At 19.0% G+C, this 13,795-nt stretch overlaps 4 protein-coding genes across 4 annotated transcripts; all 4 read left to right on the forward strand. All coding sequences in view use genetic code 6, as the record gives it.

The window, feature by feature from the left end:
* Positions 1-2,941: 2,941 nt before the first annotated feature.
* Positions 2,942-3,340, forward strand: TTHERM_000353259 (hypothetical protein; the record flags this gene model as incomplete). The annotated part of the gene is made up of 1 exon (XM_012799521.1): positions 2,942-3,340. The coding sequence occupies one exon, from the start codon at positions 2,942-2,944 to the stop codon at positions 3,338-3,340; it is 399 nt and encodes a 132-aa protein (XP_012654975.1).
* Positions 3,341-5,028: 1,688 nt separating this feature from the next.
* On the forward strand, positions 5,029-6,015 carry TTHERM_00353260 (hypothetical protein; the record flags this gene model as incomplete). Its single annotated transcript, XM_001023085.2, has 3 exons — positions 5,029-5,079; positions 5,163-5,927; positions 6,010-6,015. The coding sequence occupies 3 exons, from the start codon at positions 5,029-5,031 to the stop codon at positions 6,013-6,015; spliced, it is 822 nt and encodes a 273-aa protein (XP_001023085.2).
* Positions 6,016-7,620: 1,605 nt separating this feature from the next.
* TTHERM_00353250 (hypothetical protein) lies at positions 7,621-9,158 on the forward strand (the record flags this gene model as incomplete). The annotated part of the gene is made up of 2 exons (XM_001023084.1): positions 7,621-9,060; positions 9,087-9,158. 2 exons carry the CDS (start codon positions 7,621-7,623, stop codon positions 9,156-9,158), a joined length of 1,512 nt encoding a protein of 503 aa, XP_001023084.1.
* A 1,168-nt stretch (positions 9,159-10,326) lies between these two features.
* TTHERM_00353240 (hypothetical protein) lies at positions 10,327-11,240 on the forward strand (the record flags this gene model as incomplete). Its single annotated transcript, XM_001023083.1, has 2 exons — positions 10,327-11,063; positions 11,189-11,240. 2 exons carry the CDS (start codon positions 10,327-10,329, stop codon positions 11,238-11,240), a joined length of 789 nt encoding a protein of 262 aa, XP_001023083.1.
* Between the last annotated feature and the right edge of the window lie 2,555 nt (positions 11,241-13,795).

Here is a 13,795-nt window from a genome sequence, read left to right on the forward strand (position 1 = left end):
TAACTTTGTAATAGTAAATATAGTTTTTATTAAAATTTAAAATAGAAATAATTTAAAAATATCATGCTATTTATGATGGTCTTATTTGACTTTTAAATTAAGTAACAATTTAGTTATTTCTAATAAAATGTAGTATTTTTATTTAAATAAAAAATTCTGATTATCAATTTTTATCAAAAATTAAATCTTTTATAATAAGTAATAACTCCGAAACAATCATACAAAAATTATCAAATTTACTTTTCAATAAACAAAGTAAATAATTAGTACTTATACTAATTGACTAATTTAATTATAATAAATATTGCTTAAAATTGCGTTAAATTATACTAATTATTATCAATTTAAAAAAAAAAAATTATTTTTTTTTATTTAAAAAGTTAGCTGAATAAAAGAATTAAATAAAATTATTATAAATATTAAAATTGGAAATTAATATTTAAAATCAATCAAATATTTTTATTAATAAAATTTCACTTATTTATATGAGTAAGTTTGAATGAAAATAATTAAAAATAAATAAAACTATTTTAGAAAACAGAAGAAAATAAATTATTCCTTTTTCAATATTTTTATTTATGTAGGTTTTTATTTATAATCCTAAAGCATTGTCACTATAAAAGGATATGGGAGAAGATTTTTAATCAGCAGATATTATAAAATAAAATTTCAAACTTATAAATTGTACTGAGTTTGAAATATTTTTTGATTTAAGATAGATACCGAATTTAATAATAAGAGATAAAATAAAAAGATTTATAATCCAATTGTAAGGTCTATCATTTTAACATATCTTTAAACAATTACTAAGAATTTTACCTCAATAAAGTTCAAAAAAAATTAATATCAATCTAAAGATAATTTAAAATGACTCATACTTTAATATGATTTCTTAAGAAGTTATAGTATTTATTAGGATTATATTTTAAAAGAATAAGAATCAAATAATATCCTTTTAGATTTTTTGGATTTAAGAAAATCAAAAAAGAAACTATTTTTAGACAACATATTTAACATTGAGGATTTAAAATATAAAAAAGATTTGTGCATTGATTATATAAAAATTAAATGTTGTGAAAACTTTTAATTCTCAAATATCCTTTAAAATTGGTCTTTTTAATCTATTCTTTTACTGATGATGAAAATACATTAAAATTATGGTTATAAAAATTAAATGAAGGATAGTTACAAATATCATAAATGAGAATATTAAAAATAACTATAAAAGAAGAAAAAATAAAATTAATAAATTTAATAAGACAGTCAAAAAGACTAATCATATGTTGATTGATTAACTCATCTTTAAAATAAATATTGAAAAATTTCAATATAACTAATGATTTTAATATTAATGAATATTTATTTTATATTATATACGAGTTGATGATATATTATTGGTCTATTAGAAACATAAGAGAATCAGTAAATATAATGTATATATTCTCAATTAGGCTTATCAACTTGTCAAAAACTATTTATTTTGTGGAAAATTAAAAGAAATCAATTCTTTTGTATATTAAAAACATTATAAGATATTAGAATATAAAAAATAGTCAGTATATACTATTCTTCAATCAATAAATATTATTGATGGAAAAAACAATTTAAATTTAGATATTATCAATAAAAGTAGATAAAATTGTTAGTTAAAAATATTTATTTAACACATTTATAATTTCCTTTTTATATTTTTAATCTAAAAAAAGCTTCTTTTTCTCTTTTTTATATGCTTGTATTTTTTGAAACACAAAATATTAGATAATTAAATTAATATATTAGAAATTATATTATCCATAACCCTTTTACAATTATTTTTTTGTTTTAATCAAATGATGGAATAAAACTATTTATTAGATTCATTATTTAAATAAAATTAGAAGTTTGTAATATTCAATTCAAAAAATAAAATACTTTTATTTATACTTAAAAATAAATTACTTTTATTTCTACTTATTTAAGCTCTGGTTTTTGTTTAATTATTTATAATCAATTAATTTTACAAAAAAAATAAAAAAAATGCTTTCAATTTAGAAAAGTAATAACAAACTAATCTATACTCAAAAAGCTTTGGTAATTTTAGACTAAAAGCACTTATAAAATTTTATAAAAGAAATAAATTATAGTGCTACCTCCTTTAAAGAGATCAGTATAAGCTTGGAAGGTGATAACATTAGAAATAAATCTGTTTTAATCAGTTTAATAAACTAGATAAAGTTATTTACTACTGCTTAAAGCCTTGAAATTAATTTCGGCTATTTAAATATATTAGAAGTTGATGATCTTAAAGCGCTTTTTAAAAATATTTTGGAATTGAAGTAATTAAATAAGCTTTCTCTAGTCTTTGATACATATGTTGTTGGCATAAGAAAATTAGAAGAATATTAATTAATATCTTTGCTTTATAACGAAATGCCTCAATTAGATACTTTAGAATTAAAATTATGGAAAGATACTCTAATCGATTTTGGAGATTCTAAAAATTTCGTATCTTTATTTATTTAGTAGACATAAATAAAAACTTTAAAATTAGAACTAAAAGATAATAACTTAAATAATACTTTTATGGCTAATATAACAAACGACTTCTGTAAATTAATCTAACTAAAGTAATTAGATCTAACTCTAAAAGATAGCGAGAGTGCAATTGACCTTAAATCAATTATTTAGAATTTATTTTTGTTGAATTTAGAATATCTTTTTTTAACAGTAGAAAGGTGTTAGATTGACGAAAGTGAAAGTAATATTTGCCTAATAAATAATAAATCGTAAAATTTAATAAAAAGTATTGGCATAAGATTTGTAGAAATTGAAAATATTGGCAATACTATAAAAAGTATTTTAAGCAACATAAATAGCTTTCTTAATTTAGAGAAATTCTATTTTTATTTAGATAAAATTAAAGACTTAGAAAACTTACAAATAGAGAGGCAAACATACAGCGATGAGCTATCTAATTTAAAACATCTTAATGTCGAAATTTTAAATACAATTGTTTCTCAGTCATTAATTAGCCATATTAATAGAACTTTACTAAATGTGTTCTAAGATATTAAATAATTAACAATTTCCTAAAATAAATATAAAATACAATTAGAAAGTTTTGATGAAGATACTAAAAACTATAAATTTGTTTATGATTCTTTTAAAAATGAGAAATTTTTAAATTAAATCTAAGAATTAAGCTTCTACTAAAAATAGAATTAATACTTTAAAAAACTATAATTATCAGAATTAAGTAACATTTAATATGCTCATTTACCAAAAAATATTTCTTTAGATGAAGTTTATATTGAGTAAACTATCAATTAGGATTCTTTAAATGGTTTAGCAAAATACTTGAATTCATTAGATACAATTGGTCTTAAAATGTTTTAACTTGAAATACTCAACAATGAATACTAATAACTCAACGTAGACTAACTTGTAAAAGTTTTAATAAAATTTAGAGACATACTTAATATTACTGAGTTTGAAGTATTTTTTGATTTAAAATAGATGCCGAAAATATTAAAAATAAGTGATAAAGAAAAAAAATTTATTATCTAATTGAATAGTCTATATTATTAATATATTTTTAAACAATTACTAAGAATTTTACCTAAAGAAAGTTAGAAATTCGATATGAATCTAATGATAATTTAAAATGACTCATACTTTAATATGAATACTTAAGAATTTATTAGCATTTAATAAGATAATATTTTAAAAGAATAAGAATCAAATAATATACTTTTTGATTTTTTGCATTTATGGTCATAAAAAAAGGAGCTCCATTTAGGCTAGAAGTTTAGCTTTAACAATTTAAAATATAAAAGTGATATACCAATTAATAATTTAAAAATTAATTGTTGTGAAAACTTTTAACTCTCAAATATCCTTTAAAAATTTACAAATATTTAATGCTTAGTAGTAAGCAAGTAAAGCTATGAGGAAATTTATGATATTTAACTATTTTTATTAGAAATTTTAAATTTGAATTCATTAACTAGCTTCATCTTTTCAATTAATTGCACAACTGATGACAAAGATACATTAAAATTATGGTTAAAACATTTAAATGAAGGAGAGTTACAAATAAAATAAATGAGAATATTAAAAATAACTATAAAAGAAGAAAAAATAAGATTAACAAATTTAATAAAATAGTCAAAAAACCTAATCATATGTTGATTGATTAATTGATTTTTAAAATAAATATTAAAAATTACAACATAATTAATTATACATAATTTTAATTTGTGTGTGTGTATTTTATATTATATAATATATGCAGTTGAGGATAAATTACTATCTTTTTTAATTAATTTTTTCTTAAAAAAAATATTATAACAGCAAATTCTAAAAATTTTCCAATATTTCAGAAAACCTCCCATCTATTTTAGATATTATATTTAACATATTAATAATATCTTTTTTATAAAACTTTTAATCAAAATAAAAGTTTTTTTTTCCCTTTAATTTACTTTTTGAAACTCAAAACATTAGTTAATCAAATTATTAGATTAGAAATTATATTATCTATAATTATTTTATAATTATTTTTTGCCTTAATCGCATCATGGCGTAACATTGTTTGTTTGATTCATTATTTAAAGAAAGCTAAATATTTCAGAAATTGAATACAAAAAATTAAATACTTTTTTATTCAAAAAATAAAACACTTTTATTCTAAAACAAAACACTTTTATTCAAAAAACAAAACACTTTCATTCAAAAAAGAAAACACTTTTATTAAAAAAACAAAACACTTTCAAAAATAAAACCCTTTATTCAAAAAACTTGTTTATACTACCTATTTATGTTTTTATTTTTGTTTAAATTATTTATAATTAATTAATTAATTATACGAAAAATTAAAAAAAATGCTTTCAATTTAAAAAATTAATAAAAAACTAATCTATACACAAAAAGCTTGGGAAATTTTAGACTAAAAGTGCTTATTAGACTTTATATAAAAAATTAAAAATAGTGCTAAATCCTTTTAAGAGATCTGTATAAGCTTGGAAGGTAGTAATATTAGAGATAAATATGTTTTAATTAGTTTAATAAACTAATTAAAATTATTTACTTCTGCTCAAAGTCTTGAAATCAATTTCGGCTACTTAAATATATTAGAAGTTGATGTTCTTAAAGCGCTTTATAAAAATATTTTGGAATTGAAGGAATTAAATAAGCTTTCTCTATTCTTTGACACATAAGTTGTTGGCATAAGAAAATTAGAAGAATATTAATTAATATCTTTGCTTTATTAAGAAATGCCTCAATTAAATATTTTAGAATTAAAATTACAAAAAGATAATCTAATCGATTTTGGAGATTCTAATAATCTCGTATCGTTATTTATTTAGTAGACATAAATAAAAACTTTGAAATTAGAATTAAAAGAAAATAACTTAAAAAATACTTTTATGGTTAATCTAACAAAAAATTTAAATAAATTAATCTAATTAAAGTAATTAGATCTAACTCTAAAGGATAGTGAGAGTGCAATTGACCTTAAATCAATTATTTAGAATTTATTTGTGTTGAATTTAGATGATCTTTCTTTAACAGTAGAAAGGTGTTAGATTGACCAAAATGAAAATAATATTGGTCTAATAAATAATTAATCATAAAACTTTATGAAAAATATTGGTTTAAGATTTGTAGAAATCGAAAATATTGACAATGTTATAAAAGATGTTTTAAGCAACATAAACCGCTTTCTAAATTTAGAAAAATTCTATTTTCATTTAGATAGAATTAAAGGATTAGAAAACTTACAAATAGAAAGGCAAACATGGAGAGATGAAATATCTAATTCAATAAATGTTAATGTCGAAATATTAAAAACAATTGTTTCTCAATCATTAATTGACCATATTAACAACAATTTACTTTAAGATCATAAAAAATTAATAATTTCCTTAAATAAATATACATTTCAAGTAGAAAGATTTGATGAAATTGCTAAAAATTACAATTATAATTATGAGTTTTAATATAGAAATAAGGACTATTAAATCTAAGAATTGATCTTCTAATAAATTTAAAATTAAGACTTTAAAAAACTATAATTATATGAATTAAGTCAAACTTAATTAGCTTATTTACCAAAAAATATCTCTATTGATGAAATTGATATAAAGTAAACTATCAATGAGAATTCTTTAGAAAGCATAACTTAATTTTTGGATTCATTAGATACAGTTACTCTCAAAATATTTTAACTTGAACTATATAATCATGAGCACTAATAACTCAATACAGACTAACTTGTAAAAATTTTAATAAAATTAAGAGACTCTATGAATTGTACAACATTTGAAATATTCATTGATATAAGATCGTTTACGAAAATATTAAAAATAAGTGATTAATCAAAAAGATTTATGATCTAATTGAATTGTCAACTATTTTAATATCTTTTTAAACCATTACTAAGAATTTTACCTCAAGACTAAAAATTCAATATGAATCTAGATATATCGTAAAATGACTCATAAATTAATACCTTTTCTTAAGTAGTTATTAATACTTAATAAGATAATGTTTTAATCGAATAAGAACCAAATATTATACTATTTGATTTTTTGCATTTAAGGAAATCAAAAAAGGAACTACATTTAGTCTAGAAATTTAAGTTTGAGGATTTGCCAGTTCATACTTTAAAAATTAATTGCTATGATTACTTTTAAAACTCAAAACTTACAAATATTCGATACTTAGATGTAAGAAGTAATAGAAGATTTGAAAAAATTAATATTTAACTATTTTTATTGGAAGTTTTAAATTTGAACTCATTAATTAGCTTCATTTATTCAGTATAATGTTCAGAATAAGATTAAAATCAATTAAAATTATGGTTAAAAATTTTAAATGATGAAGATTTACAAATAAAATAAATGAGAATAATAAAATTAATTATTAATAATGAAAAAATAAAATCAGCAAATTTAGTAAGACTAAAAAAAATAATCATATGTTGATTGATTAACTCATTTTTTTAAATAAATATTGAAAAACTATAATATAATTAATAATATTTTATTTTTATGCATACGTGTTTTATATAATATATGAAGTTGAGGATAAATTACTATTATATTTGATTAATTCTTAAAAAAAATATATTCAAACCAAGCAATTTAGATTTAAAATACCAATTTTATAAAATAAGGCAATTTATTGCAATTTTAAAGCAATAAGTTAAATTTTTATATGAAATAAAAATCAAAGTTTTAATTATATATTTACTGTTATAAAAAATGTTTATTTGTAATGATTTTCTTGAATATATACGGAATATTCAAAATATTTTAAAGTTTCGAACTAGAATATTAGAATAATAGTTTTTTTAGAATATTGAAATAATTAGGATAAAGTTAGTTTATTTTTTTTTCTAAGTAGCGTAATGGGTAAAATTGTTTATTAGATTAATTATTTAAATAAAACTAAATTTTTCTGATATTCAATTCAAAAAAAAATACTTTTATATTAAAAAAATAAAATACTTTTATATTAAAAAAATAAAATTCTTTTATATCCAAAAAATAAAATACTTTTATTCTATATATTTAAACTCTAGTTTTTGTTTAAACTATTTATAATTAATTAATCATACAAAAGATAAATAAAAAAATGACTTCAATTTAGAAAATTAGTAACAAGCTAAGCTTTAAACATAATGCTTGGGAAATTTTAGATTAAAAGCATTTATAAAACTTTATTTAAATAATTAAAACTTGTGCTGCCTCCTTTAAAGAGATCAGTATAAGCTTGGATGGTGATAACATTAGAGATAAATCTGTTTTAATCAGTTTAATAAACTAGATAAAATTTTTTACTTCTGCTTAAAATCTTGAAATTAATTTCGGCTATTTAAATATATTAGAAGTTGATGCTTTTAAAACTCTTTTTTCAAATATTTTAGAATTGAAGTAATTAAATAAGCTTTCTCTAGTCTTTGACACAAAAGTTGTTGGTATAAGAAAATTTGAAGAATATTAATTAATATCTTCACTTTTTAAATAATTGCCTCAATTAGATATTTTAGAATTAAAATTACATAAAGATAATTTAATCGATTTTGGAAATTCAGGCAATTTAGTATCTTTATTTATTTAGTAAACATAAATAAAAATTTTGAAATTAGAACTAAAAGATAATAACTTAAAAAATACTTTTATGGTTAATCTAACAAAAGACTTTAGTAAATTATTCTAACTTTAGCAATTAGATCTAACTCTAAAGAATAGCGAGAGTCCAATTGACCTTAAATTAATTATTTAGAATCTATTATTGTTAAATTTAGAAACTCTTTTTTTAACAGTAGAAAGATGTTAGATTTATGAAATTGAAAGTAATATCTGCGAAATAAATAATTAATCATAAAACTTAATAAAATATACTAGCATAAGATTTGTTGAAATCGAAAATATTGACAATGTTATTAAATATGTTTTAAGCAATATAAATCGCTTTGAAAATTTCTATTTTTATTTAGATAAAATTAAGGTCTTAGAAAACTTATAAACAGAGAGTCAAACATGCAGAGATGAACTATCTAATTTAATACATTTTAATTTCGAAATTTTAAATACAATTGTTTCTCAGTCATTTATTAGCAATATTAATAGAACTTTACTAAATGTGTTCAAAGATATTAAATAATTAAAAATTTCTTTAAATAAATATAAAATGCAATTAGAAAATTTTGATGAAAGTACTAAAAACTTCAAATTTGTTTATGATTATTTTAATAATGAGGAATTCTTAAATTAAATCTAAGAATTAAACTTCTACTAAAAATAAAATTAATGTTTTAAAATACTATAAATATCAGAATTAAGTAGCATTTAATTTGCTCATATACCAAAAATTATCTCTTTAGATGAAATTTATATTAAGTAAACTATCAATTAGGAGTGTTTAAATGGATTAGATAAATTCTTGGATTCATTAGATGGAGTTGATCTTAAAATATTTTAACTTGAACTACATAATAATTAATACTAATAATTCAACATAGACTAACTTGTAAAAGTTTTAACAAAATTTAGAGGCGTCACGAATTACACGGTATTTGAAGTATTTTTTGATTTAAGATAGATACCGAAAATATTAGAAATAACAGATAAAACAAAAAGATTTATTATCTAATTGAAAAGTCCAAATGACTTATACTTTAATATGCTTTCTTAAGAAGTTATTAGAATTTAACAAGATAATATTTTAAAAGAATAAGAATCAAATAATACACTCTTTGATTTTTTGCATTTAAGGAAATCAAAAATGGAACAGCAATTAGGCTAAAAATTCAACTTTAATGACTTAAAATATCAAAAAGATATGCAAGTTAATACTTTAAAAATTTATTGTTGTGAAAACTTTTAACGTTCAAATATCCTTTAAAAATTTACAAATATTCAATGCTTAGATATAAGAAATTATAGGTTCAAAACAATTTAAGATATTTAATTATTGTTATTTGAAGTAACAAATTTGAATTCATTAATTAGCTTTATCTTTCAAATCAATTATTTTTATTTTCTTAGAGATGAATTATTCTAATAATTGTTAAAAAGTTTAAATGAAACAGAGTTTAAAATAAAATAAATAAGAATATTCAAAATAATTATTAATAATTATAAAATAAAATTATTAAATTTAATAAGACAGTCAAAGAGGTTAGTCATATGTTGATTCATTGACTCTTTTTAAATAAATATTGTAAAATTAAAATATAATTATTGATATTTAATTTTAATGTATATGTGCTTTATACATCCATTTCTGGTTTTAAAATCCCTCTGAATGGATGGATATATGTAAGTAAATCAACATAATTTGTAAAAATATTGATATATAAATGACTAAATGGAAGATTACATATTTATTTTTTTTAAATCAGAATTTATCTGACAGATATATATACTTTGACTTAAAAACCAATCAGAGTATTTTAATTTTTGGTGCAAAAAATTAAATTTTTACAGTAAAGTGTTATTCTCTGATAATTGAAAAACATAAAAAGATATTAGAATATAAAAAAAAGTCAGTATATATATATATATATACTATTCTTTAATCAATAAATTTTTACAATTATTATTTTTTTTTAATCAAGTGATGGAAAAAATCTATTTATTAGATTCATTATTTAAATAAAATTATACGTTTGTAATATTCAATTCAAAAAATAAAATACTTTTATTTATACTTTTATTTCTACTTTTCAATTCAAAAAATAAAATACTTTTATTTATACTTTTATTTCTACTTATTTAAGCTCTGGTTTTTGTTTAATTATTTATAATCAATTAATTTTACAAAAAAATTAAAAAAATGGTCTCAATTTAGAAAAGTAATAACAAACTAAGCTTTAAACATAATGCTTGGTAAATCTTAGATTAAATAAGCTTATAAAAATTTATAAAAGAAATTTATTATAGTGCTACCTCCTTTAAAGAGATCAGTATAAGCTTGGATGGTGATAACATTAGAGATAAATCTGTTTTAATCAGTTTAATAAACTAGATAAAGTTATTTACTACTGCTTAAAGCCTTGAAATTAATTTCGGCTATTTAAATATATTAGAAATTGATGTCCTTAAAGCGCTTTTTAAAAATATTTTGGAATTGAAGTAATTAAATAAGCTTTCTCTAGTCTTTGATACATAAGTTGTTGGCATAAGTAAATTAGAAGAATATTAATTAATATCTTTGCTTTATAACGAAATACCTCAATTAGATATTTTAGAATTAAAATTATGGAAAGATACTCTAATCGATTTTGGAGATTCTAATAATTTCGTATCTTTATTTCTTTAGTAGACATAAATAAAAACTTTAAAATTAGAACTAAAAGATAATAACTTAAATAATACTTTTATGGATAATATAACAAAAGACTTAGGTAAATTAATCTAATTAAAGTAATTAGATCTATCTCTAAAAGATAGCGAGAGTGCAATTGACCTTACATCAATTATTTAGAATTTATTTTTGTTGAATTTAGAATCTCTTTTTTTAACAGTAGAAGGGTGTTAGATTGACGAAATTTGCCTAATAAATAATAAATCGTAAAATTTAATAAAAAGTATTGGCATAAGATTTGTAGAAATTGAAAATATTGGCAATGCTATAATAAGTATTTTAAGCAACATAAATAGCTTTCTTAATTTAGAGAAATTCTATTTTTATTTAGATAAAATTAAAGGCTTAGAAAACTTTTAAATAGAGAGGCAAACATGCAGTGATGAGCTATCTAATTTAAAACATCTTAATGTCGAAATTTTAAATACAATTATTTCTCAGTCATTAATTAGCCTTATTAATAGAACTTTACTAAATGTGTTCTAAGATGTTAAATAATTAAAAATTTCTTTAAACAAATATAAAATGCAAATAGAAAATTTTGATGAAAGTACTAAAAACTACAAATTTGTTTATGATTATTTTAATCACGAGAAATTTTAAAATTAAATTTATTAATTTAGGTTACCAAAAAATATTTCTTTAGATGAAGTTTATATTGAGTAAACTATCAATTAGGATTATTTAAATGGATTAGCTAAATTCTTGGATTCATTAGATATTTTTGCTCTTAAAATATTTTAACTTAAATTACATAATAATGAATACAAATAACTCAATATAGACTAACTTTTAAAAGTTTTAACAAAATTTAGATGCATCATGAATTGCACGGTATTTGAAGTATTTTTTGATTTAAGATAGATACCGAAAATATTAAAAATAAGAGATAAAACAAAAAGATTTATTATCTAATTTTAAAGTCCAAATTATGTAGATAATATTTTAAAAGAATAAGAATCTAATAATATACTCCTTGATTTTGTTTAGCAATTAGGCTAGAAATTTAACTTTAACGATTTAAAATATCAAAGAGATATGCAAGTTAATACTTTATAAATTAATTGTTCTGAAATCTTTTAACTTTCAAATATCCTTTACAAAATTACAAATATTCAATGCTTTGAAATAAGAAATTATAGGTTCAAGGAAATTTAAGATATTTAATTATTTTTATTTGAAGTTTCAAATTTGAATTCATTATTTAGCTTTATCTTTGAAATCAATTCTTCTTCTTCTCATTTTAATGATTAATTAACATTATTGTTAAAAATTTTAAATAAAACTGAGCTTAAAATAAAATAAATAAGAATATTCAAAATAATATTTAATCATTAAAAATTAAAATTATTAAATTTAATAAGACAGTCAAAGAGGCTAGTCATATATTGATTGATTGACTCTTTATAAATATATATTGTAAAATTAAAATAAAATTATTGATATTTAATTTTAATTCATATGTGCTTTATACAGACTTAATCAACTAGCTCTGAGAGCGAGAGTATATTTCTAAAATTGGTCAGATCTTAACATTTACAATAAATAAATGAGGAGATGATATAATTAAATCAATTATATATTTACTGATATAAAAAATGTTTATTTGTAATGATTTTTCTTGAATATATTATTCAAATAATAAAATACTTTTACATTCAAAAAATAAAAAACTTAAATATCCAAAAAATAAAATACTTTTATTCTTTGTATTTAAACTCTAGTTTTTGTTTAAATTGTTTATAATTAATTAATCATACAAAAAATAAAATAAAAAATGACTTCAATTTAGAAAATTAGTAACAAAATAAGCTTTCAAAAAAAAGCTTGGGAAATTTTAGATTAAAAGCATGTATAAAACTTTATTTAAAATAGTAAAACTTGTGCTGCCTCCTTTAAAGAGATCAGTATAAGCTTGGATGGTGATAATATTAGAGATAAATCTGTTTTAATCAGTTTAATAAACTAGATAAAGTTATTTACTACTGCGTAAAGCCTTGAAATTAATTTCGGCTACTTAAATATATTAGAAGTTGATGCTCTTAAAACGCTCTTTTAAAATATTTTGGAATTGAAGTAATTAAATAAGCTTTCTCTAGTCTTTGACACATGGGTTGTTAGAATAACAAAATTAGAAGAATATTTATTAATATCTTCGCTTTATAACTAAATGCCTCAATTAGATATTTTAGAATTAAAATTACATAAAAATAATCTAATCGATTTTGGAGATTCTAATAATTTCGTATCTTTATTTATTTAGTAGACATAATTAAAAATTTTAAAATTAGAATTAGAAGATAATAACTTAAAAAATACTTTTATGGCTAATATAACAAAAGATTTAGGTAAATTAATCTAACTAAAGTAATTAGATCTAAGTCTAATGGATAATGAGAGTCCAATTGACCTTAAATCAATTATTTAGAATCTATTATTGTTAAATTTAGATTCTCTTTTTTTAACAGTAGAAAGATGTTAGATTTATGAAATTGAAAGTAATATCTGCGAAATAAATAATTAATCATAAAACTTAATAAAAAATACTAGCATAAGATTTGTTGAAATCGAAAATATTGACAATGTTATAAAATATGTTTTAAGCAATATAAATCGCTTTGAAAAATTCTATTTTTATTTAGATAAAATTAAAGTCTTAGAAAACTTACAAATTGAGAGGCAAACATGCAGAGATGAACTATCTAATTTAACACATTTTAATTGCGAAATTTTAAATACAATGAATGTTTCTCAGTCATTAATTAGCCATATTAATAGAATTTTACTAAATGTGTAATTAGATGTTAAATAATTAAAAATTTCTTTAAATAAATACAAAATACAATTTGAAAATTTTGCTAAAAGTACTAAAAACTACAAATTAGTTTATGATTGTTTTAATAACGAAGAATTCTTAAATTAAATCTAATAACTCTAG

This window comes from Tetrahymena thermophila (genome assembly GCF_000189635.1).
Source record: "Tetrahymena thermophila SB210 genomic scaffold scf_8254460, whole genome shotgun sequence".
In the NCBI taxonomy this organism is placed as follows: domain Eukaryota; phylum Ciliophora; class Oligohymenophorea; order Hymenostomatida; family Tetrahymenidae; genus Tetrahymena; species Tetrahymena thermophila.